The sequence below is a fragment of the Dromaius novaehollandiae genome, chromosome 3, assembly GCF_036370855.1.
Source record: "Dromaius novaehollandiae isolate bDroNov1 chromosome 3, bDroNov1.hap1, whole genome shotgun sequence".
Classification (NCBI taxonomy): domain Eukaryota; kingdom Metazoa; phylum Chordata; class Aves; order Casuariiformes; family Dromaiidae; genus Dromaius; species Dromaius novaehollandiae.
The window spans coordinates 94,089,632-94,117,599 of NC_088100.1; the positions used below are offsets into that span (position 1 = coordinate 94,089,632).

General features: G+C 46.9%; 1 protein-coding gene and 1 long non-coding RNA gene across 4 annotated transcripts in view; one reads left to right on the plus strand and one right to left on the minus strand.

Moving 5' to 3' along the window:
• The window catches only part of MDGA1 (MAM domain containing glycosylphosphatidylinositol anchor 1), a 155,098-nt gene extending 138,328 nt beyond the window's left edge, over nt 1-16,770 (minus strand). Inside the window, exon 1 of one of the 2 annotated variants that reach the window (XM_026122974.2) lies at nt 15,457-16,770. In XM_026122974.2, coding sequence (XP_025978759.1) covers nt 15,457-15,583 — 127 coding nt within the window. In that variant the 5' untranslated portion in view covers nt 15,584-16,770. The remainder of the gene's footprint in view (nt 1-15,456) is intronic. The other variant, XM_064509527.1, reaches the window with a different exon arrangement.
• Nucleotides 16,771-17,195: 425 nt separating this feature from the next.
• Nucleotides 17,196-27,610, plus strand: LOC112997162 (uncharacterized). 2 transcript variants are annotated; one of them, XR_010388522.1, is made up of 3 exons: nt 17,196-18,127; nt 23,357-26,485; nt 26,630-27,610. It is a non-coding gene; the product is annotated as an uncharacterized LOC112997162 (long non-coding RNA). The 2 variants fall into 2 exon arrangements; XR_010388523.1 differs by having other exon boundaries at nt 26,370-26,485.
• Nucleotides 27,611-27,968: the final 358 nt, after the last annotated feature.

A 27,968-nucleotide genomic window follows, 5' to 3' on the forward strand; every position in this document is an offset into this window, starting at 1 on the left:
TTGTTGCATTTGGGTACTCACATGCCTGGAAACAAGAGAAAGAAGCTTTCTCCTGTTGCAGACCTCTTTCAGGACTCTGTTTGCATATTCATTTTATATCCAAAACCATAAAGTTATACTTTCATTGCAAAGCCCTCTCTCTTGCTGTGCCAACATGTGGTTTTAAAATAAGCTGATAGAGTATCCCTTTAATACAGCCTTTATTATTCAAACAAATATTTATTTTGAACAGGGTGAATACAGCAAGGATTCAGAAGGTGAAACACCGGGAACCAAAGAAAGAGAGAAGGCAAAGGGGAAGACAATGCGGATAAGAGAACAATGACTCCGCACCACCGGGCCCTTATTTCCAAAGCTGAGTGAGATCATGGACATTTGCTCTATTTATATCCTCTGCTTCTAGCTGCACCTTTTAAACTCACCAGAAAAGTTGGGAAACAAACATAGGTGTCACAGGCAAGAAGAAAAGATTTCTAAGTGCCATGCAATAAAGCAGTGGAAAGGAAAACTTCCTGCTATCCCAATACGGCAATCCTACAAAAAGGGGAGGCTGGAAAAAACAACTCCTGCTTACTACCTCCAGTTCACCTAGAGACAGCAAGTTATGGGGGTGACAGACCTTCCGTCTCTGGAAAAGGATATGCAAGTAGTATCACGTACCAGAGAAAACAGCCAAAGACTTTGGCAGTAGGAAAGATTGTTCTTCCCATTATTCCAGCCTAGTCAAAGAAAACAGACTTGACTTACTGAGAGTTGAGCTGAAGTTCAAGTATAGTACAAATAATCCCATTCTGGAATAACCACAAGCATAATCCAATTCCTCTACAGTAGTGGGGTTTGAAACTGAAGTCTCCAGAGACCTTTTAAGTCCAGAGAAACAAGGAATCCTTCCACACAAACTACCACACCAGGGGACAGATCCAGAACCCTGAAGAGCTTGGTCTCTCTGGAAACATTTTACACAGCTAGCCTGAAGTCTCGAGGCATTACAGTTTATTCGAACGAAGTATCCTATTTCTTTATGAAGTGGGTTCACACATGTAAGTTTTTCTGCACTTTGATCACACACAGGTTCTCCAACAGCAGCTGGCCAAAGGTGCTGCCTGAGAGTGGCAACAGCTCAGCGACCACAGCAACCAGCAGTCCATGACATGTTCACCAATGTGTTGAAGTGAAAACTGCCACAAAACTGAACAAAAGAACAGATGATAAAAAAAAAAAAAAAAAAAAAGACTTTTTCCCTTCCCATACCCATTCTTCTAATTAAGAGTGACAGAAATACTTAGGTTTGACTTCTGCCATGGAGTAGAGTGCACTGATCTGGACTGAAAAAATAACATACTAAGTCTTCCAAGTAGCATGATAGATCACAGAGCTGAGAAGTACAATTTCGTAATATACTACAGGACTTAAACTTCTGAAACATTGCTACTCAATTTCCCTTAAGAGGAGCCTCTGTTCTAGCTAATTAAAGGTGGTCAGAAAAAAACAGAGGTCTTTCTAAAAGAGTCTTGAGTCAAAATTGAATGGTGATTGGAAAAAAAAAGTCAGATGTCACTGAAAAACGGTAAACAACTAAGACAGGGCACTACACAGAAACTGAGGTTGCCTGTCTGTGCACTCCCATCACTTTCAGATGGAAATGCCTCACTGAAATCACCAGCTTTATCTTCAAAACATCTGTCTGAGGCAGACAAATGGCACTGTTACAAGACAACCCTGGGAAGCTCAGAAAGAATGTTTGAACTAGGTAGATTATGATAACTTCTCTATTTTCTAAAAAAGAAGCATTCTTTAATCAAGGGCATCCTAGAACTGCTAATCCTTAACTGAAGACTTGAACTGTAAATTATTGAACTGAAGCTGTCTAGAGGTAGTCACTTAGATAAAACTTGCTTAGCATGAGTAGCTAAATTTGCTGAAGCCTTAGGCCGCACTCCTAGTTCAGTAAGAAAGGGCCCCAGAGCTGGTGCAGGCTGGAAAGATACGGGAGTTACAAGCAGTTTGCATTCCTGTGCCCCACACTCCGAAAGGGAGGATGTCAAGGCTTTGAAATAAGGCCTGCTTGGGCACCAGGCCCTTGGGAAACAAAGCCTCCCCTCACTGCTGAAACAGTGTTAATTAAGGGGTCTGGACTATCTCCCCCTCGTCAGGACCTTGGGAGATAATACCTACTGTCCCTGCTGGGGCAGTGTTAATTGCTGGAATTACTATCTCCTCCTCGTCAGGACCTTGAGAGACAGGGGTGGGACCCGGGGAATGAAGAAATCACTAACCAATCAGTGTAAACGGGAAAATTGCAAATCTGGCAATTTGTTTGTATAAATGCTACTTGAAAAGTTGGAGGGGTGTGCTCGATTTGTGGGAAACCACCGAGCACCCAGGCTTGCGCAACTCTGAAATAAATAAGCAAATGTCTCTCCCGAGTGTGTAATTATTGGCTTATTGCACACCAGGCAATGAATCCACTTTTCGGACAACAGCACCACCTTCCACTCACAAAAGCATAAGACCAGGAGAAATTAACAGACTGGGCTTTTTTGAGGTTTGTTTTAAGGCATTTTACATACTTGGCTTCCACTGAAGTCTTTCCAAAAAAAGAAAAAAGAAAAAATCATAAAGGAAGAATGACAGAGAGAGGCTCCACGCCATTACGTGCAACATTTCAGGCTAGCATTTTTACCACAGCAACAACTCATCTGGATTTAACTTCCTTGCCTTAAAATTAACATGCCACCTACGTGATAGCACAGCATAGCCAAGAACTATAGACAGGAGAGTGATACCCACCAGTTCCTCTATTTTTTTTTTCTAAATTCTGTTTTCACAGAGGATCTGAAGAAATGCAAGCATCTCTTCTGGCCAAACAGCAACAGAGGTTAGAGTCAGAGCCTGGCCAATGGTTTTGCTGCTGATTCACAGGCAGAAGGGCCGCCTGCTCCCTTTCTCATAGCTGCATTGCTTACTTCAGGGATAATGAGGAAAATTGTCTGTATAAGCAAGGCGAGCAGGTGTGACAAAACACATGCAAGAAATAAGACCTTGTATCAACAGAAATCCAATCAGCCAAATGTGCCTTGAAAACTAATTACAATTACTTTAACCGGATCAAAAAAAAGGGGGAAAAAAAAACCCAAGAAAAATCAGAAGAGTTAGTACAACAAATAAGTCCCTTAATTACAAGCTATCATCCATCCTACACCATTCTGAGCTTTGGGCTCCAGCCTCAGGGTTAGCCGCAGCTGCTTCCTGGCAGACAATGGCAATTCTTCTACACAGAGCATTTCAGGTCCTTAAAAAAAGTGTGTATAAATGTATATGCAAAAGCGACATTGCATGCTCCTGGTTCTTGCAACCGGGGGGGGGGGGGGCTAAGACTAGCCCCCTTTCATGTGATCCTGGAGTTACAGCTATCGCCCTTTGGGATTTCTGTAATCTTATTTAGGCAAGACTTCCGCCTGTCAGGCTTGGCCGTTTTCACTTGCTCTTCCAATCCCTCATTTTCAACAGCAACAATGTTGTGGGTATTACCATGAGGCCAATGAAAGAGAGAAATATTCTCACTCCAGGAATTTACACACCGTCAACAGCATTAGTTTCTTTTCTTTCTCCTTTTTTTAATCTAGCAATAGCTAGACATTTCTTTCATTTCCCTACCTCACCAAGTGTGTCACAGATCCTAGTACTTTTTAGCACCTTCCCTCGTTTCCCTCTTCTGCAAAGCTTTTATTTTGGCATAACAAGCAAGCAGTTCATACTGTGGTTTCCTTCACTATTCTCCTCACTTCTTTTTCTAGATTTGCTTTGAGACAATCAAATGCAATTCTTAAACTAAAATCTGTTTATTAATAATTAGCTCTGCTGGAGTTTTCCTGCACGCTGTTCTGTAATGCTGACCTATGCAATGAAATAAAGTTTGCAATACTATGTTGCAGGGCGCTCTCCTCATTTCTCTTTACTGCTCTTTTAAGTGTCTGTACAAAATGCCCTGCTGACCCCTCTGAAGCTGAGTGGTAAGCAGCAGATCTAGTGTGTTTTACCGAATGTCTCTTATCTAAAATGATATCTTTAAGCAAGCCATATGCTGCAAACATACTTTGAAATGTCTCCATAACAATCTAAGAAGCAGAACTGTTTGTCAAATAGCATGCATACTACTGCTGGCCACTTGGAATAACCATCAGCCACAAGTAGACACATATGCTCGTTCTGATCCGCAAGAAGCAGCATGTCATCTTTGCCAAAGCTTTGCAAATGCCACAGAGCAGTTTCTAGTTTTGATACCTACCCTTGACTTTGGCTAATTTCTCCTTTTAGATGGTGTTTCAAGGCTGACTACCAAACATGAATGTGTAACAAACTGCTCCTTTCAATTTGTTGCGGCAATATTCATGCATTTCACCCGGCATCCCAACATGGAAGATTTATGGTATTAATCATGCACATCATAGTAAGCAATCATTCTCTACTATCAATTTCATTTTTCTACAGGAATAAGGATGAAAATCCTCATTCACTGTATCATTTGACCAACCAGAAAGCAAACTATTATTGTGCCATTTTAAAGAAAGCAGGAGCTTAGTTTCTATGGGTAACATCTTCAGACACAGCTATGTGGTTCAGGCGCTTGACTACTCCATTTTGAAAAAACAGTTTAGAAACTTAATCACAGTTAAATGCAAGGTTGGTCTATGCAGGGAGTTATTCAAGAACAGCTTTTCCATTAAAAATTCAAAATTAAACATGATTTCACTTTCAGGACCTGTTGTCTAGAGGCTTATTTTCGCAACAGCAAGCTGCATTTAGCCAACTTGGATTCCCACATTGTAAGCTACTCTAGCTTAACAGATACTGCAGAGAAAGAACAACTCTGGCATTTGTCTTGAATTGGGTTAGCAGTTGTCAGATTGTGCCAGCCAAGCTGCTGCAGCCCTCAAGCTTCAAACTGTACCCCGCAATAAGACAGCTAGTTGGATTTAGAGGACCACTACCCATTTGCACAGCCAGGAGTTGAGTATATATGTTTGCATTGCAATCCAAAAGCAAAAATGAACCTGGTGTAGGTGCCCCCAACTTAGTTATCTACTAGCTCCTAGGTGACCTTGGAAGCATGGGGATCACGAAAAGCTGCAAAACTCACTCGAGTTGTTTCCTAAAGTTAGATCGCAGACCAGGCTGAGCTCCATGTTATGGCTGCACTGTGATCAGTAACTGAAACAACTGATTTAGAGCTAGCTCAAGAGTGCACCCACAAGTTACTTTCCTAATTTTGGGCATAGTGCTTATGCACCTTAAGTCTATTTGTTTCCAAGAATATTCCCCTACTCACACTGTTTCATAGCACTGGAAAGATTCTACATTCTTAAGCAATTTCCAAGGATCTCTTTTCTAGAGGGATAATAGGAGCAACAAGGCACTACTTTTCCACTATGCCTTAAAATGGGATCTTTGCAAGTGCAGCTAACACCAGTGCCCACTTCTGGTTCCCTATTTCCATCAGAGATAAGAAGGACATCTTATTCAGAAATTATTTGATCACTGATCAAGATAATCCCCTTCTCAAACACATACTTGTGAATTTTAATTGCTCTAAATATAAAAGAAAAAATCTCTCTTAAAAAACATCAGTGACACTAATTCCTTTCAGTCTTTGTTAGCATTTGGGAAATAAACTTTACAGATTTCTTCCTATCTTTATACTTGTAAGAAAAATAAGAATACGAGCTTAGCACATACTTAAAATAACAAGTGTTTGAATATTCAGACTTTCCTTTTCCTTCCTCGAAAGCTGTGCTTTGCGCTGGCATCCAGTCCCATTTTAAAGCCACAGCTCCAGCCACATTACCATAATCTTCTCCTCTGTCCCAAACACTGTCCCCAGTAAAAAAAACTCTATGATACAGTCCCTTGCCTTTTTCCCCACCCCAAATCTCTGTTCCTTCATAGCAAACAGATTCTTTTTTTTGTCCTTCCCTCAGGAGTCATTTAATTCTTTTCATTGATGAAAACAGATTTTTGTAGTAGAAGTTAGTTTCCTTGATGCTTTGATCAAGAGCAGAATAATTTAAATTGTTGCTGAAAGAGTTGACAGATTTCAGAACTAACCAAGCGCACAGCCCTCAGAGCAATTTTTCAAGCCACCTGCAGACTCAGGCAGAAAAGACATCTACTCATGTTTGAAAGATTTCTTTCTTCCCCCCAGTGTTGCATGGTAAAGCTCAGCTTCTGGAACACCTCCAAAAGGCACTCTAAAATAAATCCTCATCTGTGAGCAAAGAACAACTAGATTTGTAGTGAGGAAAAAAAAAGGTTTTGTTTTGTGTTTCACATTAAAAGTTTGATTCTGAGATATCTGGACATAAACCTGTTCTCAGTGGCTTATTCCTCCTTCTCAAGGATGTATTTACCTTGTGTCTGTCAACCACAGGGATCATAGTTAATACCAGCTGCACTTTTCCAGAGAGAAAAGGATGCTTAAAACTTTGCTGATGTCCAACTCTCCATTCTGGCAAGGACAAATCACTAAAACTTCGTCTTATTTCCCCACATGCAGACCGAAACAACTGTAGGCAACAGGCACATTGTAAAAGTGAAAGTTCATGGAGCACTCAAATTTTACAGCGACATGAAAGCACTCAAATATTACAGCGATGCAAAGCACACCTCCCCAAGAAACCCTGTCTGTGCACTCTGAGAGCATTTTCTGGGTCTGACAACTGCAGTGGAAATGCTCCAGAGAAGTTAAGTTTTCTTAACACCCTAGAAGGATTCACTTGACTGGCAGAGGAGTTGAGTCTCCTCGTCCCCAGCTTAAGTCACTTTAGTTTTATGAGCCTCAGTTTCTGAGCATCCCTCCAAACAGTGGGGATGTGAAAGTCAGAATAATACACTCACTGAATTTAGCAAGAGACAATCATTCTTCACCCTATAATTCTACAAATGCCTTTTTCCACAGTGCAAGGCACAGAACAAGCACCACAAGGTGAAATGGCATTTGTAAACAAAAGCCTTTTTTGCCATGTTTCTCAAACATCTGCCTGAATAACATTTTTGTTTTTTCCTTCTTATTCCATCACCAAGACAAGAGATGCACAAGATTCCAATCCACATTTATCTTAAAACAATTTATGCCAACTAGTGAAGGACCATTTCCTTTTGAAACAACAAGCAGCGACAACAAACAGCTACTCCTGTATTAAATGTCCACCTGCAGACATCCAAAATCTTTTTTCACAGCTTGACTTTAACTTTCAATGTTACATCAGTTGTTCTTTATGCAAGATTTGCTAATTTTTCTTCAGAAATTGCAGGTCTTACAGCACCTTTGTCAATTGCTATCCTCACCCTGCCATCATTCCCATTTACGCTCACCCAGCAGAAGCACCTGCACACCATTTGTCCTACGCTACAGTTCGCTAGAGAGAGACCACAAGCCACACAGATTTTTAGTTAGCTCTCCGAGATCTCCCTTATGGAAGGTAAAGCATAAGAGCAGCAGCCAACACCACCTCCACGAGTGATTTGCAGCATGAGTGGAAGGAGCACCAGGAAAGCAAGAGACCGACAGATCTATAGAGGCTGCTCAAAATCCTTGCTCCTCACCTTGCTACCCCCGCCCTGAAAGCCTGCCGCCCAGCACAAAGCTGTCACCTGCTCACGAAATGGCAGTGGCAACTCCAAATCACTGCTCCAGCACCATGGCAGTCCCCAGCAGACTGTCCTTCCTTATTGGCAACCACTGAAATGTGCAATTATGTCTACTCTGCCTTTCATTACTAGCGCAATACTCAGAACATGCACAGTGCTTCACAGAAGCATGTAAAGACAAGGTTCTCCTTGGAGGAGTTTAAACATTACTAGAACATAAATCTCTCATAGACTTTGGGAATCTAGTCAGGCAAACATATGTTGGGATAACCAGACTGCATAGCCTAGAAAAACAAGCAGAAAGTTACAAGAAATAAGCTTTTATATTCAGCACTCTCCAGTTCCCTGTTCAACTTCAGGTATCTCCCTTCACCAGCCTTGGCCTGCAGCATTTAGGCGTTAAACACGAGGTGGTAGTGGTCAGAAGCTGACTGGGATACCATGTGGCCAATGCGCTGGTGCATAAAGGGCTCCCTGAAAGCAGCCATGTGCTCAGAGGATGGCAGCATGCTGAGGCAGAGCCCCTTGGCCACATTTTCCTGAGGGCCAAAGCACCAGCACGGATCAAATGTCTCGGTGCTGTGGCACCTCAGCTCTGCTGCCCCATGGAGCCAAGGAGATGTGTCCCAGCACTAATGCTTACACTCAGACACAGAGGTCCTGTTAGCCAGCCTCCACCTTGCTGTCTTCTGTTTCTCCTTCCTTGAGGAAGGCTGTGCATGAGGATCCCTCTTCCCTCACATCTGTTCAGATTCCTTTATAACACACTCTGCCTTTTTCCAAGGGGGGGGGGGGAAGAGAAAAAAAAAAAGAAAAAAGCAAAAACCCCAGACACGAAGAGAAACGGAGACTGTGGTTGAGGTGCTAATCCAGAATTTACAAGGCCTGCACTCACTTCATTGTATGATCTACATAGAAAACATGATGCTCTGGAGGGAAACAACAGCATTTTCCCTACTCCATGGGAAGGGAAGAAAAAAAGAAAAAAAGAAAAAAAAAAAGGATCCTGAACTGCTTGGTTACTATGCTACAGAGGTTCATACCTTAAAACAAACCAGAGAGAGGTGCACTCAGAGAATGAAGCAAGCAGCTAACACTGAAAAAAATGGAAGTAACAGCTCATTCTCAGGTACTCCTCTTGCTAACTTTGGTATGACCCAAACTCACTTGAATGAGAACTCTGAATGAACTCTGGGCTGGATCTTCCAAAGTCCACCAAGGTGGCAACAAAGAGGAAGAGTTAGTTGCTCCAGGGTGGCATTCTGCTATTTGGCTTTCACCTTATGTGTTCAAGCAGAGGACAGTGAGCTGGACTCCATGGGGAGCCCTGCCCAAAATCACCACCACCTGCACAGGGACAGCATGGCAGCAACAAGGGTCATCATTTCCACTGCTCATCACCAGACAGCAGGGTGAAAGATGGGCCCCTGTGTACCTCGCCACAGGGACAGCTTCACTCACCAGCGTTACACCACGGCAGAAGCAAAGAAAGCAAGCAGAGAACTGAGGTCCCTGCTCCAAGAAACGCTCATTTCTGGGTATGAAAGGGCTCTGCCTCTGAACAAGCCCTGTCCTAACTAACCTGTTGGTAGAAGCCCTTCTCCAGTTCAACTTTTGTTGAGCCAAGATAGCTGCTGCTGGGATTTCCCTTTCCTGGCTCTAGTTATCAATTTTTTTCCTAGCTCTTTAATGCAGCACTGTTGATTGTCAGCTTCATGGGATATCACACATTTAATTTCTTCTTTTAAACACTAAACAAATGCTGGGCTATAAAAATAAACCTTTGTTCCCCCCCCCCCCCCCATAAGGGACAGATGAAAGCTTTGTTCTTTTCAAAGCAAGTGCTTTGGATCCTAACAGAGCAGAGATCTCGCCAGTTAAACATGGGCACGGAGACATGAAACACACGCGTGCTCCACTCGCAGCACAGCGCTCTTGCCCAGACCCACGTTCTGCTGCACAGTGTCAGCGCCGTATCCTCCCTCCTTCCTACCCCAGCCCCCCGGGGCACACCAGGGTGTTTTGCTGCTCTGAATTAAAGCGAGTGCAACACCGGTAGCCACTGGCTGCCGAAAGGGGACTGGCCCAGGGGCACCTGATCTGTGCACCTTGAGTGCTTGAGAGCACAAGTGGTCTCCAAGTTTTCTTAATGGTTTCAGTCTACATAAGACCTTGTCTGCCAAGTATAGTCTTGTGAGCTGCCCCCCCTCCCCCAATGTATCACCAGATGAAGACACCTGCTGCATTTCTGAGAACAGAACAACATTTTCTACTGTCTTTTGTCCGGAAGGAGCCCAACACAAGCTGCACCCTCAGCTTCTCCACAGCGAAACGCAGCCCCCTCTGGCGACACAACACAGCAACCCCTGCGCACAAAAAACGCCAACAGCTCATCTACCCCGATGAGCGCTTCCCCAGCAAACTGCCTCTCCAGAGCTACACAAGCAAACCAGTCCTCTGAAGACTTCCCTCGTGCTGGCTAAAGAAACCTTTTGCAGGCAGGGTTCACAATGTTTCCACAAATGCAGTAAGAAATATCCCCACAAGTGGTCTTTCACTAGTAGAAATGCATCTATCCCTGTTGCTCCTGCCAGCACACTGACGTTGGCCAGATTGCCTTTTTTCCCCAGCCCTGCTCCTTCCTCACTGTGGCAGTGCAAGCGATACACCTAGGCACAGCCTATGCTTAACAAACCAAGAGTGTGTGATATCTGTGGAGGGAGGGACAGGAGGCCTGAAACTTCACTATACATGAAAGCGGAATAGTAGTAACTAGTCAAAAAGTGGACAGAACATTGGGGTTTGTGGCATACAGGAAGTGTTATAAAATTTTTGAGTTCCCAGGGTGGAGGTTACTTTGTCTTGTTACTTAAAAATAAAGTCCCAGCAGCACGGCATTCCTTATTGCCACTACCTAATTGCCGTCTCACTACTGAACCTACAGGGCCACTTTCTGCTGCACTTTCTGCTTCCTGGGAGCCACTTAAGGTATTTCCCTCCCCTACCTCTTCAAACCATCTGATACATTTTTTTTCTCCAAAAAAAAAAAAAAAAAAAAAAAAAAAAATCCAATGCAAACCTGACACAGTGATAATTTTATAAGCTATGCTGCTCATGTCAAATTATTCAACATCCGTCTTCATGTTCCCACAAAAATTAGCATAGGATAGTGGTTTCTGATGACACCTATAGTGAAATATTTTGACTTCTACCACTAAGTTGCAAACAACCTGTCAGGAGGATAATGTCAGTTTTCTAGTACTGCATATTAAAGTCAGTTGAGGGCTTATCTGGTGCATGAAGCTGCTGAACTAAAACAGGTTCTGGTGACACAGAAGGGTGGACCTGACACACTCTACTGTCGGAAGCAAGCAGGGCATGCTGGACCACTGAGCTGGACAGCCTTAACGTCCTGACATTAAGCGGCTGCTAAAGTATGCAAGTCTTGGGCCAACCCAGTCCTTACACGAGACTATTTCTATAGCCCTCAAGTTATGAAAATCTGCTCATTCCCATAATGGAAAGGCGATAGCCTAAGGGGTCATAGATTTAAGAACTGGACAACAAAGAGGAATCACGAAGGGAAGGATGCACACATACATATAGCCTGAAGGACCACTGTGCTCATACACCCTGGTTTCCAAACTTAATCAGCCAAGAAGCAACTCACAGGAGCCAGCTCTGCTGCTACTTTAGTCAACGACCTGTTCACTCATTTCAAAGGACACAGGATCAGACACGCAGAGTACTGGGATAACAGTAACAAAGCTGAACATCTCCCTGTCCATGCTCTTCCAGCTGGCAGAACAGCTATTTGGAGGCAAGGGAGAGGGACTGGTCCAGGTCACCAACCTCAAGGTTGAGCTGTGTGCCTCTGCACCCAGTGTCTGACAGTGAAAAATACATGCACAGGTTGCAAGAGGGCATGAGGCATCCTGCTTGGATCACGCTGCATTGAAAACTCTAGGAAAAAGCTTTTACTTTACTGGTAAAAGGAGTAGGAGACAAATCATGTCATGTGTACATGAAATGAAAAAGTGCTAGTGTTTATGGCCTAAACCCAGGATATGTTTTACCATGACATTCCTCCAATGCAGATGCAAGAAAGTATTCTCCCACTAGGTTTTTTGGCTGCCTGCAGTGGTATGTCACAGCTGAATCAGTGTGTTGGTTTCTCTTTAAAGAACAAGCTTCACCAGGTCGTTTATTCCCAACCCCAGGGGCCAGAGCAGGGCTATTCAATATTGCAAGTGCTTCACCCCCACCAGTTTTAAGTGTCTTAAGGCATGTGGTCCAACACCTCTACCCCCACCACACTGCCAAGCAGCTTTGCCTGCTGTCCAGCCTAAACCTTCCTTTTCTTCACTGTGCCGTAGCCCCTTGTTCCACACTGCGATGACCATTCTTGGAAGGCTTCTCAGTTGCATTTTCTGCAGGTGAACTAGGAGAGGCAGGGAACACAACATCCCACTCTTTTATTCAGCCTGAAAGGCTGCTGCCAACCAGCTGGAGAGTGCTTGCTGCAAGACACCCCAGAAATGTCTATTAATGCTTATTAAATGCTACGGCACGGAGTAAGTAAAGCAGCAGCCCTGTGCATGCTCTGAACCAGAGCTATTGAAGTCTGCAAGGCTGACAAGGAAGGGAGAGGCATACTCTTCCCTTTGGAAACCCTCCCTATCCTCCCCCTCCAGTCAAATTTATTGTCTTTAAGCACTGATAACTTCAAGCCTGGAAGGGCAAATCTCCTTTCCCCTTATCTCCGCTCTCCCCCAACACCTGAATTCTGGCTCTAGTTATCTAGATAGGAATTGCATTTCTTTTAAATATGTTACCACTTGCTCCTCATCTTGACCAGGGGCATCAAGGTACTGGGATTTGGAAAGCACACAGCGTTTGGGAAATGGGGTACCACAAAGGGGTAATAAAAGTTGCTTTTTGGCAGTCCGCCGAACTGCCTTCTCTATCAGGCCAGCCTTGCCTTATTTCAGCAACAAGGTTGAACAGACAGGATCAGCTAATAAGAAGAGGGTTTCAGACACTCTTCAATCACTACAACAAATACCAATTTATATAACAAGCCTCTTCAGGTAACAGGCTAAAAGCACCTTGACTACTAATTAAATTGTACCTCCATTGCAAATGCTTCTTTCCCAACAACCCCCTTACACACATTTTATTTATACCATTCATCTCAATAAACCTCTCCAACAACTCTGCTCCCTAGACAGAGGTCTTCTGTGTGCATCCATGTGGGTGCATTATTTAAAGTTTCCATGTGATGTACCCTTTATCTAGTTTAATCTGATTTAATCTCAGCAGATTTACTAGAGTAAAATATATTTATAGACTCAAATAGATGCTTCTCCCCACTCCCATCATGATAAATAAATATTCAAAAGCAGAAACATGCATCTGAAGCATGATGTGAGTTCCCAAATTTCTACATTAAGTGCCACATGAGACAAACAAACACAACACTCTAAGCATATTTAGCTTGAAGCCATGGCTAGAGACTAACATTTGGGACAACTGGAAAAGGAGGGGCAGTAGAACCGGTGTCTAATCCTGCATTAGTTATCCTTGCAAATAAAACAGTGTAATTTCAGCTCTGCATGAGCCATCAATAACAGCAATTTCACCTCCAAACAGCGCTGGCTGCACAAAGCATGACATCAGTAAAGGGTAGCGGACTGAAGGCAGAATTGGGAAATACCATACAAAAGCTATTAATCACCGTAAAAGTTTGTGGTGTGCCGATTCCACAACACACTGCTCTGGGTTGCATTCAGACAGCTGTGTATTAAAACTCCGGATGGTCTCAACAGATATTTTGAAGAGGTAGGGGAAAGGAGAAATCCTGTCTCTTCCCACCTCTCCCTTGTTTCTGTAGTTGGAGTAAGAGAACAGATAGAAAGTTTGTACCATTCTGACTTAAAAGGATGCCTTCATCTTAGTGCATGTCTGTCTATCTGTGCTTTCTTTTGTATACAGCTTCTCCAATTTCTCTCCGAGAGAAAGGACAAAATAAAGCATCAGTAAATTATTCTGTAACTCTAATTTAGCAGCAACTCTATCAAATGCAAGTTCACTGAAGTGGATTAAAAAAAAAATACACACACACACACACACACACCCACCAAGCAACCTTCCAAGGCAGATTTAAGGAAAACCAGCTTTAAGCCCTGTCCCTCCTGCCATGCTTCCGGGGAAGGAGGCCTTTCCACAGCAAGTGATGGTTACACAGCAGCAAGTGCATTAAAACAAAACCATGGAAGTTTTGCTATAAGTGGATTACCGATTGTAATGGATTAAATAACCTGCCCTCGCTAAGCTTCTGTACCACAAACTCATGCTAGTCTTTCTCTCTGGCCTTAGGAGTTTCCTGCAATTTTCCTCTGGACATTCAAACAGGGAGAAAATACTGGGAGGAAGGAAGAAAAAAAAGGCGCAAAACACTCTCTGTTTAAAATGGTTATGTTACAAAACGGACCTAAACTCAATTTAACATCCCAGCCCTCAAAGAAAAAGGAGGAACTGTTTCCATCAAAGAAATACATCATGAAAAAGTGACCTACAAAGACTTGCCCGTAGCCAGTGAGACTGAACTGAGCTTTGCCAGAGCTCACACAAGAGACTGGCTGCGTGCTGTTAAAAGGGGGGGGGGGGGGGGCTGGATTCTCTCACTGGGGTTTCTCTTCAGAGCTCAGAGAGCTTGTCTTGTTAGAGGCAGAGGCATGCCTTCCAGAAGGACTTTATAACAACGCACAACTGAGTTGTAAGCCAAGATAAAGCAGGCTTGTTATGAGAGGCAAGTCCTGTGGGTTGCTTTTATCCCCCCCCCCCCCCCCCAGTGTATTGGAAATGCAGATCTTGTAAAGCAAGAATTAAGAGAGGGCTGGGAAAGGGTGACTGCACGGCTGGCTAAAGTAAACCCTGGCTGCCGTCCCTCAGCCCAGGAGTGCGCTCGGCAGGGCTGCGGGGGGCCTCCCCCAGCGTGTGCCCGCCCCCTCCCTCCTCTCCTGCCCTCGGAAGCTGAAGAGCTGCAGGTTTCTGCCCGCGGGACCCCGACCTCGCGGGGGGCAGCCGAGTTTGCCAGCTGCCTGCAAACGCGGGGGATAAGCACCATCGCAGACCTAATAATAAATACTAGGAGAAGGAAATCAAGGAGCTCGACATCATCCCCGCCACGGAAAGCTCCCCCTCGCCCGCCTTAAGACGAAAAACAGCGGCAGCAAAGTTCAGCGGGCGCAAAAGCAGCATCACCCCCGGCCCTGCCCGCGGAGCAGGGGGAGCCCGGCCGAGCCGGCGCTGCATCGGGCGGAGAACCAGGGCCGCCGCCGCCCGCGCCCCGACGGCGGCAGCGGGCTGCTCCGGCAGCAGGGGAGACGGTGGCGGCGGCAGCCCACCCCCCCCCCGCCGCTTCCCATGCCTCCAGCGAGGAGGCCAACCCACAAAGGGGAGTGCGGCGGGGCGTCCTCCGTCCTCCCCCGGCCCCAGAGGAGCTGCAGCTCCGGAGCGCTCCTGCGGCCGCGCCCCGCGCTTCGCCCGGCCGGCGCCAGCGCCTTCTGCGGGCCATCGCCGCCGCCTCGTAAATTTTGGGCGGCCGGGGATTACGGCGAGGAACTGCGAAGTAGCTCCAGGCGCTGGAAGCCCTATCGCTGCACCAGTCTCCCCGCTCGGGCTGCAGCGAGCTTTGCCAGCGTTGCTTACTTTCTCCTGCAGGTGCTTTTTAACTTTGATCCCGCCACCTCCGTCTGCACCTCGCCTCCCCACCCTCCAAACAGGGACCGCGATAACGTCTCTTACCGTAAACCCCTTGTGCCCTGCTGTACGCCGGGACCAGAGACAGGAATAAAAAACAGATCATCTCCATCTTCACGGCAGAGCCTTCATCGCCGGCGAGGAAAAGCAGCCAAAACAGCCCAGGCAGCATCCAGCGGGGGAGCGAGGAGCAGGCGAAAGACTCCCGAAACGCCCCCCCATGCGCCCCGCTCCGCGCCGGGCACCGGCGCCCCGCTGTCCCCTCGGGCGGAGCAAGAGACCCCTCCAAATCGGAGCCGCACTCAGGGGAAAAATTAAAAACAAAACAAAAACAAAAAAGAAAGGAGAAAGAGAGGGAGGGGAGGAGGCAGGGAGAGCGGAGCGCCGCTTCCCCCTCGCAGGTCCTGCGGGGATGCCCGGGGAAGCGAGCAGCCCCGCGGGCACACGGGGCGCCGCGGACGGCGAGGCCGGCAGGGACGGAGCCGGCGCCGGGCAGCCCCAGCGCTGCCCCGGCCCCTCCTCGCTCAGCGGGCGGCGGCGAGCGCTGCCCCGGTCCCGGGCTGCCCCGAGTGCTGCCAGCTGCAGCCAACTTGGGGGAGTCCTCGCCCTGCCTCCTGCCGACCGGGCTGTGGCTGCAGCCCCGGGAGCGCACGGGGGAAGGAGAAGGAGGTGGAGAAAAAGGGGGGAGCGAGGGTGGGGGGCAGGAGCCAGCCGCTGGAAGGCGGAGGGAGGAATAGGTGATTCTCTCTTCTCTTTTCCAGATCTTCTGGGGAGGGGATTGTTGGAATTAATCACATCCACAGAGGATTTCTTTTTTTTTTCCCCTCTTAAAGCAGCTTCCGAGAGCTCCCCCAGCCGCGCTGCATCGCCCCTGCCAGCCTGAAGGGAGAAACGAGCGAAGAGCAGACACGCCGCGCAACCTCGCTCCGCCTGCAGCTCAGCTCAGCTCGGCTCAGCCCAGCCCGGCTCTTCTCGCCTCCTACCCAGCCTGCCAGGTCCTTCTCCCTTCAAAACTTTCCCCGATGTTGCGGGCTCGGCTCCGGTGGATGCTTCGCCTCCGCTGTCTGCCTGCTCCGTCCCCTCGCAGATGATTTACGGGCGCAGAGGTCCCCGCCGCTCTCCCTCGGTGGCCGCAGGAGCTCCGGGGGGGGGAACGAACAGGGGCTGCCGCGGCAGGGGAGCCGGCCAGGAGGGTTAAGGAGCTGGAGAAAGTTGGGTTATTCCAGCCGGACGCCTGCGGTCCCTGCCCCGAGGCTTTTCTCCGAAGTACGAAAATCTCCTGCAAAAGTTGCCGGCGCGTCTCGGCTCCCCAGCCGGCGCGTGCGGAGCCCGCGGGCTCGCCCACGCCTCCCAGCTCTGCCGGGCGCGCTGTATTTTCCGCCTCTTTGGCTTTCCAGGTTTTTCCCCCTCCCCTCTTCACCATTTCATTCCCCTCCGGATTTATTTATTTAAAAAAAAAAAAAAAAAAAAAAAAAAAAAGCCAATTAAAGCAGCCGTGCTCGGAAGAGCCCTGCCCCATTCTTTAAGCACCCCCCCCCCCCCCCGCGGCCCAATTAGAGGCACTGCCACGGGGCTGGGGAGGAAGGGGACCTGCTGCAGGCAGAGAAATCAGCCCAGGCCCCCTCCATCCTCCGGACACTCCTGGCAAGGTCGGCTTCGCCTGGGGGCACCTGCGCTGCGAAGCCCGGTAGCGGGGGGGGAGCTGGGCTTGGAGGGGGGGGGAGGGAGGGGGTCCTTGCTTGCATGGGCAGCGAGCCGGGGGCAGCGCAGGTTGCCGCGGGCGGGGGGGAGGTGTGCAGCGGCGGCTGGGGCGGGCTGCGTTTTTGCCCCTCCTGGGTGGGCTGTGGGTGCCCCCCACCCCTGGGCCGCGTTGTAGCGGGGGTGATTTTAATGCTGAAAGGCGAAACCCGCTGCACCCGGGCAGGGGAGCTGGAAGCCGCGCTGAGGGGGGGAAACGCTGGGAGCCCGCCCCAGGGCAAGGCGGCAGCGCCCGCGCCCCCCTCCCCGGGGCGGCGAGCCGCCCGTGCCCGGCGGGGTCCCCTCCGCCCTGCCCGGCGGCCGGGCCCCCCCACCGCGGCCGCGCGTGGGCTTGGCGGCGCCGCGCAGGGCGCTCCGTGCCGGCGGCGCTCGAAGCCGGCGGGGCCGCAGCAGGCGCCGGGAGAGGTGTTGCACCCCGAGGGGGAAAAGGCTGGGGGCCGTAGCGGTTCAGCGTGAGAGCACGTCGCTCCCGCCTAAAAATGTGGTGGTTGTTTTCTTTTTTTTTTTTTTTAAGGAAGTGGGGCGGGGGGGAGGAAGGAGAGAAAACCGAGAGACACGGTCCAGAGAGTGTCTGGCTGCTAATTCATGCCGTAACGAATAAGCAGTTAATAGATATAGGCGCTAATTAGCGAGCAGTTATTCCTCTTGTAAATCGTGTTCAGCGGGGGAGAGCAGCAATAGCGCGCACCAGAGAGAAAGCGGCGTTAATGATGGGCTGACTTCACCCCGGTGACCAGCCTCCCTGAGTGCCGCAGGACAGGCAGGCAGATTTCCCACAGGACCTTATTCCCTCTGTTGTCAGGATGTCACAAGAATAAAACTAGTTTGTTTGGTTTTCTTCTTTTTCTTTCTTGTATAACCGACTTAAGAGAACACTTGCCAAGAAACTGTGGGTTTCAAGCCTAAGGTGTCCTTTCCAGAGATGATGGCATGGAGCAAGGAGCTTACGAAACCCGATGTGAGCAAGTTCTTTTTTTCTTTCTTTCTTTCTTTGACTTCAATAAGCCTTGCTCTGAGAGGGATTTATTCCTTCCCCCCAGTGGGTGGTAGTGACATTAATAAAGGACATATAGGTAGAAAGAAAGAGGCAGCCACTTTGCCAGAGTATGGGAAGAAGCAGGCAGCGACAATGGTGAGACAAAGTAAGATTGCCCACATCTGCACAAAGCACGCTGAGAACAGCACAAGGAGACAAGGCAAAGAGATGTTTGCAGATTCAGGAAACTTAATAATGATAAGAAACATGGAGAAATTAGTCCTGTTTTTTTTTTTTTCTACTCATAATTCTGAGATAAGAATATTTATGTGGGTACTTTGTAGCTTTCCTAGTTTTGTTTTGTTTTCTTCACGGGGATGCTCACTTGATTGTGAAATAATGCCTCAGATTTTGCGTGGCTGTGAGTTACAAATCTGGATAATGAGTCTAAAAAAAACCCCATGTCGAAAATGTGTGCTTCGTACTCCTTTCTTGTGTTAATGTTCAGTGCACATGTTCATGTTTCACTGGAACAAATGTTCACGGAAAATGAATTTCAAAATAAACTGCCAACGTACATGAAACAACCCAGCTTTCTCTTAGCAAGTTAAAGTATTTGTGCCAAAAGTACCTTTGAACTCATCCAATTAGGGAAGACTCCAAAATATAAAGCGAGACTGTTTGTGAGCAGTCCTTTGAATTAAAGGGAAAGTTAATTGGATAATAAATAATTAGAAGGAGCTGTCATCTGTCTATGGATATTCTGTGAATTGAAATAAAAACCTGCCAAAACTCAAGTACATAGCTACCTCTCCTAAATAAGGTAGTTATTAATTATTTGTCTAGGCCTAATAAATTGTAGCATTCAGAACTATAGTGTTTCTGGTGGGCAACAGTAAGCCACCCCTCCCAGGAGCACTGGCTATGCGATTTCCTTGTCATAAAGAAACTACTACCCTGTAGTGATTCTACTTGTCAAAAAGTAAAGAAAGGGATGTGTTTTGTGCCCCCAGGCTGTTTCTGCAGAACACATTTGTCCCATCCTTCAGGCCAGGGATAAGTGTCTCCAGTTCCTTCTCAAGTCCCCACTTGTCAAATGAGTCCTGTCTCTCTGAAATGTTTATACATACTACATCACCTATATTTCACCGCTACATTAAGAGGCAGACAGTCTCTGGGACAGATGGGCTGTTCAAAGAGAGGAAATCATATATAGCACAATGTCACCAAGCAGGAGATGACTGAAGAACTGTGTGAGGCCAAGGTCCAGTTACAACAACATTAATTCTCCTTGTGTCAATGTTTTTATGCTATAGTTTGGTGCAGTCTGTCATTTATTTCTTTTTTGGGATGATGCAGCTATCTCTGTGCCTCAGTGATCTCTTGAGCCTTGTGGCCTGACATTTCTGTCACCTCTTTCCTGCCCGTTTTCTCATCAGCACCACATCCAACAATGTTTCCAGAATCCCTGAAGTTCAGTCTTTTCCTCCCCTCCTTCTCCCCCTCCCTACACACACGTGGCAGTAAGTACAGACCAGCTGGAAGCTTTGCTGCAGCATTTCCTTTGCTATGGCTTACCAAAAGGGAGAAGAAAGAAAAAGTAGCAAGGAGAAAAGAACGCAAGGGAGCACCTCAAAGGCAATGGGCAAAACCTGGGTGACTCCAAACCCTGAGAGATGGGAAGGGGAAAGCCTCAGGACTCTGTAGCATTGCAGCAGAGGTGTTAGCAGGGAGAGGGGAAAACAAGGGAATTATAACTGCAGCAAGGGTCTGCAGCAAGGGGCTGAGAAGGCAGCGTTACTCCTGCGGTGCCGCTGTGCCGGGCTGAGCGCAGCCGCGCAGCATAGGCCTGCGGCCAGGTCCACCCCGAGGCGGCGAGACGGGCAGCAAGGCGACACCAGCCAAAGAGGGGGAACTGGAAAGGCAAGGGAAATCCAGAGTGTGCGTGCGGGGAGAGGGACCCCCGTAAGAGCACCAAAAACAAACTGGGGAAAACAGCACCAAGCACTCAGCAAAGCAAAAAGTGCTGGAAGATGGAAAAGCGTGGGCTAAGCCATGACGACGGGATCCAGTCAAATTTCCACTGTCTGTTTTCTTTCTGTTTAACTGGTCTTCACAGGAAAGCTGAAAAAAAATACTAGCTTGTCATTCTGAAGTGCAGGAATCAGCATCTCTGCAGGGGAAAAAATAATTTTTCCTCAAGCTTGGAGTGGTTCTTTCCACTCTCCTTAACACAAGGCCTGGCTCTGATCCTGGCCCAGATCCTCGTGCGTATCTCCTGTTCTCAGGTAGGGATATAAATCGCAAGAGCTCGGCTTTGTTGTCCTCATCCCCTCTCCAGGGAATGCACCTAGGCTGCGTTCGCTTCCTTCCCAGATACATTTTGCAGTGTTAGTAGTGCCTCTGAGCCACTTGTGTATTCTCTGCTTTTTTGATTAGCTCCCCTCATCACAGTGTTTGGTACAGAAAGGAGTGATGAAGGGGGAATCCACCTCTACTCCTCACCCCAAAGCATTCAGCCTGGGTGAGCTTTACCACCCTTCTTCCCTGCATGGCCGTGATACGGGCAGACCTAGGGCCATGCTGGGATTTCTGGCAGTTGGTTGGTATTCTACTGGGTTTTTTTGCTTTTCCTGCCTTCACCCAATTATACTCTGAGAAATTTCTGTTTCCTGGTTAAGACATCTGTGAAACCCGTTGCAATCCGTTGCATCTCTGATCTCAATATGTGGCCACTCTTCTTTCCTTACCTCAAGTGCTCACACACACACACACACACACCATCCCACTTCCTGTGCACTAAAACCACAGCCTTTTAACTCTTTTTTTGTTTTTTTTTTTTTTTACCAATCTTTAAGCTTTTTAGCCTATATATATAGTTTGCAGAGATCCTGCTGTCTTTTTGCTCTCATGCTTTAGGACAGAACAGGGCTGATGTAGGGGTGCAGACAGGTATCTCAGTATCACTGAGAGGGCATCTTTTTCCTGTTTCCCCCTTTCTTTGATCTTTTTCTCTCTCTGCCTGTCATGCTTTCTTCCTCTTTCTCTCCTTCCCTTTCATGTGTGAAAAATGAGTTGAAAAAGTGCCAAGCTGGTGCCGGTCAAAGGGACTTGTTCTCCCTTTCTTTCCCCTGTTTTCATCGCTTCAGCCCCCATCTCCCAGCACACATCTCGCAGGATGCAGTGGAGAGGGATGCTCTTTCAGAGACAGCAGATACAAAGGTTTCGGGGCCTGTCTCTCCCTTGCTCATGCTCTCTGCTGCTGTCAGCAGAGGGTGTATTGATTGCTGATCTTTCCAGTGCCAGGTAGAAGATCTGAGATGTGTGATCTCTGCCCTGGGAAGGAGGCTGTGGTACTGGGGAGGCTAAAGGAGCTCCTCCTGAAACAGATGCCTTTAGCCAGGGGATTGTGTTCAAACAAGTTATCAGCATTCCCAGGAGGCTCTAAAACCTGCATGTACAGTGATATTTTTTAAACACAACTCACAGCATGGGACTGATTGGCATGTGTCAATGTAAAACCCGCACAGGATAACTCTCAGATGGGGCCTTGCCACATCAGGCCTTGGCAGAGGCAGCCCTTGCCCACAGACAGCACATTATGTCTCCCATAGCCTGACACAAGCAGGAGGCCATCCTGCAGAGTCACTTTTCTGGGAGCACTCAGGTTAGGCTGTGGTCATGTGCCAGATTCACATGCCCTGAGACCACTGGGTGGTGAGGAAACACACCAGTGATTGCCCAGTGACCACACTCTTTTTTGGGAGATCCTTGCAAGGGAAGTTGATCTGTCATCAATGTATGGGCTTAAAATTACACATGAGAAGCTCCTTCATTTCTGTTTGTCCCCAGATAGAGAGGCCCTCGCTTGAAAAAGGGGAGCATCGGTGTCTTGACTGTAAAAAGGAAGCTGCAAAAAAAATACCTTTGCCCCCAGAATCTCTCTGCACTACAGATCCCAGACCGCAAGGAGCTGGGAGAGATGGTTACAGAAAGATTCAACAGTGTTCCAGGCACACTGCAGAAAAAACATGCAATTCAATGCCTGAAGGAGCTTTCTGGGGAACCATGCAGGGTTCATCAGTGGGGTAGATCTCACTTGCCTCCCACTGAAACATGGGAACAAAAAGAGTCTGAAATCCAAGGCTGGCAGGTGCCTATGTGCACTGCCATCAGCCAGACTGCCTGGGCAGTCAGACCCTGTCCAGTATTGGCTTCATTTCACCCAGGAGAACAGACGTGTGGTCCTCCGGCTCACCTGGGCATACACCTGCTGCTTTGGCTCAACATATCTCAGTTAGCCCAGTTCCCAGTGAAGGCCTCCTCCTGCTCTCTCTGTGGCAGCTATCAAACTGTTCACTGTTTCCCTTACACCACCACAAATCCACACTAGCCACCTAACCCATCTTGCCTCTATGCCCATCAGCTCCTTCCAGGTGAACTTTAAATAAGCACAGCTTCTCCCCAGGTTTTGGAAATCCAGGGACCAGAGCTCTTGTTGGAAATGTAGTCACCCCACCGCACATATCTCCTCCAGAGGCTCTCAAAGATGGATGTCAACACTCAGGTTTTAATTCAAAATAACTTTTATGGCCTGGTTCCCTGTAGCAGCTTGCTCTCATTGTACTTACAGCCTAGAGTGTCAGGTGAGTATATTAGAGGGTCTCCAGGCTTAGGGAAGGCAAGGCAAGGCACTGCCTCCATGAGCAATGCATATCTCAATGCCACTGAACTTCCCTGCTTTGTGTCTGTAATGCTGGTGAAGTCTAAAGGAATAATAAAAGTGCTGCAAGTCTTACCTCCCTGAAAGAAGTCTGTATGAGTTCATCTGCTAGGAGACTATGTCTGTCAGCCCTCATTTACATTCTCCAGCAGTCTCTGCATGGATACCATTTGTCAGCACGCTATTTCACCTAGATGTTCTGACCCTGTATTACTTTGAGGTAACCTGGATGCCTAAAGTCAAAATGTCAAGAGAAATGTGGAGCACACAAAACCAAGGGCAGCTGGTCTCTCATTTAATCTATAAGCCACTGTTTTCTTGTGACCCAAATCCAGCCGTGGTGCAAAACTGGCCCACAAGGCTGGGCTCCTTAAAGTGGGTTTGAGAGTGAAGCCTCTAAGGTTAACTTGCACAGAGAGATCTTTGCTAGATACTATACACGAGCTATGACCTACCCTTACAAGTTAGTTTTGCCTATTAATTTTCAGATGTTGCTGATCACTGCTGAAGCATTCTTCACTCAAGGACCCAGAGATTTTTTTGCCTTTGCGTGCACCAGGATGTGCACCCACACACACATATCCTTTCCCCTCCTGTCCAGTGACAGACTACATGTACATTTTTAACACATCACCTTTTCCACTCCAAATATTTTAAACTGTTCGTTGTACAAATGGAGAAGATGCAAAAGAAATGTGGAAAGAAGAGAAAACATTTGAAACTGTGCCTGCTAAGAAGAACTGTGCCTTAAAACAAACACCCCTCCCTTCATGGGTTGCTGCTCCCTCCTCACCTCTGGGATGGGTCTAAACTGCAATTCCATGTTTGCCTCTATGCTTACATATACTTAAATCCTTGAGGCACAGTGGCATCTCTGTTTTTCCTCTGTAACTCTCTGAGAGACTACTCCATTTAAGAAAATCCATAGTGAAGACTCTATTTCAATTTACCACTACTATTTATAACACAGTTCTCTGCCAAATTGTAGTTAAAAGGAATAGAAGTGCCATTACTGTAAAACCAAGCAACATGAGACAGTACATACAAGAAATTAACAGAAAAGCCCTATTGGGAGGAAATTACAGACTCACCAACCACATTTATCCACTGGTTTTTCATCTGAGCTGCTCTAACCATCTTAGAAAAACTAGGGCTGGAGCTACACGAGGATACAGGTGCACAGGTACTCTGCAGTGCTAGAGCACTGCTGGCAGAGAGGCACACTTTACCAGCACAACTGTTCCCGCCAGGATCACCCGTCTTTCCCTTTCCCTCGCACCACTGCCCCCAAGCAAAGCAACACATGAATCTGCACTCACACAAGGGGTTTTTGCTGGCAGAGCTGTATCAGTCACAAATTGCACATCTGATCAAAAGTGAGTATCATGGCGTCTTCCCCTGCGTGAGGGGGGAAATCAAGGACAGAGACAAGATGTGACTCACCCAAACTGAGACAGCAAGGCAGAAGCAACTGCAGAACTGGAACAGAGTATTTTCTTCCCTCACTTCTAAGTGCAGCTGCAGACAGACAGCATTGCCACTGGACTGTGTATTCCTATGTTTAGTTACTTACTTATTAACTGGATAGCTGATCATGCCAAGAAAGTTAGTGGAAATGCAAAGCAGAGACATTTCTCCTCTTCCTGTCTCTCCGACCAGAGAAGAAATGACAGATTATACAACCTGCTGGGAACCTCCACCTCCTCCAACTTTTATAGGCTGGCAGAGGTTGAAATTTCATTGATTTCTCAGTTACAGCTAGTCTCCAGAAGAAAAAGAGTTGATCATGCTAGCCCAATACTAAAGTCAGAAACTCGGATGATTGTGGATATTACTACCTTCAGAGTGAAGTGCTAGGCACATCTCCTGATAGGTGACCTTCCACTGAGCCCTGAAGATGGGGGAGCAACCAGCTAGTCTACCATACACCATTTCTCAGTACTTCCCAAATGAGTGAAGCAGTGGGAGAAGTATAAGATAGAGCATCAACTTGAGATGACTCTAATGGCCCTGTATTTGGCTTTAAGATAGGGCTTAGTTTATTCATTATGTACGAGGCACTTTCTTAAGCACGAACATGTAATACCTCCGTTGCAGCCTGCCAGTAGGGGCTCACCAGATGCTGGAGTATTTTCGTGGGCTTCCCCTTACGTCTCACGTGTTGCACACTTACCCTGTGGGTTTCCAAAGAAGTTTCTCCATGCTGCTCTGCAGATGGCTGCACTCCAGTGAAGAATGAAGTGATTCTTGTTGCTAAAACAGCCCCCGCAACTAAACTTCCCTAGGAGAATCAGCTAAGGTTTCTGAGTAACTGCAGCAGACTTCAGTACTACCAGAGTCCAGCAGGAAGTTTAATCAAAAGGAGTGTAATTTTTATATGGACCAAATCATCCGTAGATTATAGATTACAGAGGTAGAAGGAAACACTGCTGGTCTGACCTTCGGTACATCGCAGATCACAGGGCTACCCTGGATTAATTCCTATTCTAATCAGAGTGCATTGTTAAGAATAACTTCCAGTCCTGATTTCTAAAGAGCCAATAATAAACCATTCATTTGTATTTCATACAGAATAGTGCCATATTTCATCAGGATGCACAAATCTGTATTCTGAAGGAACAATATGCATCTGGGATCAGATTTAAGGCATAGCCCTCAAATTTGCAGGTAAACTGTAATATCTGACCTACCGGAAGGTTTTGTGACATAGGCATGGAGCAAAAAAGGCCTCTGCTTTTTCCCCTATGACTTCTCCCTGTCTCTGGCCTCAGGACTGTGGCTGGGCAGGAGCAGAGCTGTGAGGGGCTGGAGCTGGCATTGCTGCAGTGTCACGGGGCTGGGCTGAGAGGGAGAGCCGGAGGTGGCAGGGATAGCGAGAGGTGAGGGTGTCCTCAGGGCCCAGACAGTTCTACTTCTACCTCTTTTTTTGCCAGTTCTACCCTTATTTTTCTCCATCCCACCTTTTGGCACCCCCGCCCTTGCTTCATGCCCTGCCGGACTTCCCTTATGTCTCTTGTCCTTGTGGGGCACAGGCAGGTTTAGAGGGGCTGCCAGGAAGGTGGGGGAGGACAAGGCTGAAATGCAGCTGCCTCTGCTGGAGGAGACAGCCCAGCTGGTCTGGGTGTACCTGATCCAAGAGGATAATGTGTGTTTTGACCAACTCAGGTAAGAGGGAGATGAGTTCACCTCTGCTCTAAACGTCTTGTATGATGTGTCTCATATTATATATTTTTCTTCATTTACTGTGCCTGGAAAATGGACCTCTGAGCCCCTGAAACCAGCAGACATTTTGATGGAAGATACCTGAGAAAGAATATTTTACTGGAACCAAGAGATGCTTGTCTGTTTGGAAGATGAGCACTGGCTGATCAAGAAATTGCCAACAGAAATTTCTCCTATTAGCACTTTTTTTCCTTGTCTGTCTTGGTGGAGGATCACTTTTCATTTTCAGACCACAAGGCTACACTTACCATCCCTGATTTGGTAAATTGCGTCTTGCAGAAGCAGTGTCCAAGCTACCTATACTTAAGACTGTAGAGGATAATGTGTTTATGGTGGACTCAGAGAGGGTCACAAAGAAGCAACAGATGCTGCACATGTACTGAAATGGAGGCAACGTAAGTGATTTTAGATTCAAAATGTTATTCCTGAAATTACTTAACACTTTCAGAAAATAACCTATTGCCAGTGAGACTTAAATCTAAAATCTTGAAAGCATGACGAACTTCATTGTCTTTCTCCTCTATTTTTTTTCTCAACAGGGATCAAAATCAACCTTTCAAAAAGACTCTCCCTGTAGTCAAAATAGAAGGAGGTGAAGATACCTCTATAGTCAGAGTTGGCTCAAGGCTTATCAGCAGGGTAGGCAAAATTTAATTTTGCAGCCCAAGGATTTTCTCTTCATCCTTGGGCAGGCCAAATTCAGCTGTGCAGCAGCAGTGGAGCAGGTCCCTCCCAGGACGCGCTCCTCCCTTTGCTGCCCGTGGTACTGTGCAACTCAGAGGTGGAAAATGGACAGTCACCTTGCGTCTGCTGCTGGAACAGCCATCCCCATCCCTCCCAGCGCAGGCAAACCAGGCTGCTGGTTGCCCCTGGCAGGCTACCTACTGCCTTTGGCAGCTGACAGATTTGCCTGTGCCTAAAATCAGCCCTGTCTGTAATGAGCTGCAGAAACTCACATCTGCAAAGCCAAACCTAGAATCATCATCTTCTAGCTGCAAATCTGACCTACCGCTTAAATTAAGGATGCAGATAATTGAGTCGTCTCGTATAAAACAAACTCTATAAACTGTAAACAGTACACAAGATGCAGGCTTACTGTGCCAGCTGGGAAAGCAGGCTGCTGGGAAGGAGCATGCCTTACTCCTCGCAAAAAGGAGGGAGAAATTTTGCTGTGCCCTTCGCTTCCCTGCCTAACCTTCGGGGATCATGACATAGGCGCATATGCCCTCCTGTTTGTGCTCCATGGGATTACAATCAAGCTGAGGATTTCCAGTGAAATCAGTAAGAAAGGTAGAGGACATCAACAAAATCATTAAAAATTTCTCTCAATTATAATCTAGTTTCTTCAAATACAGCTGTTGCTGGAGCCTCCAGACAGAGTTAATGATATGGAAAATCTGAAGGACAATAAACAGTATATTTGTGAGCTAGAGGGATCTGAACAAACAGTAAACAAAAAAGGAAATGTCAAAGGGGTTAAATCTTTAATAAACTACAGCTCCAAAACCTTTGATAACCTCTCCTTCAGATGTTTCACAAATATTCTCCTTTGCTTTCAGAGTCGGTCTGGTCTTTCCCAAGCCAAACACATTTCCCAAAACAAAATTGTAGAGGGACCATAATGTGCCCTTAACGGTGAAATAGATTGTAACCTTATTCTTACATTTTAAAAGCAATAATATGAATGCAAGATAATACATCCCTCCTAGCTAGTACCCCGTCTATCCTGTGTTCTGCACAGAGCATATTGGTATTCAGTAATTTCTGGGGGTTTTTAAGTGATTCAAGCAGGTACATTTTGCAATTGTTAGTATTAAGGGTAATAATATACACACACATCCACATCCACCCACACAAGCACAGAGAGGTTAATACTGA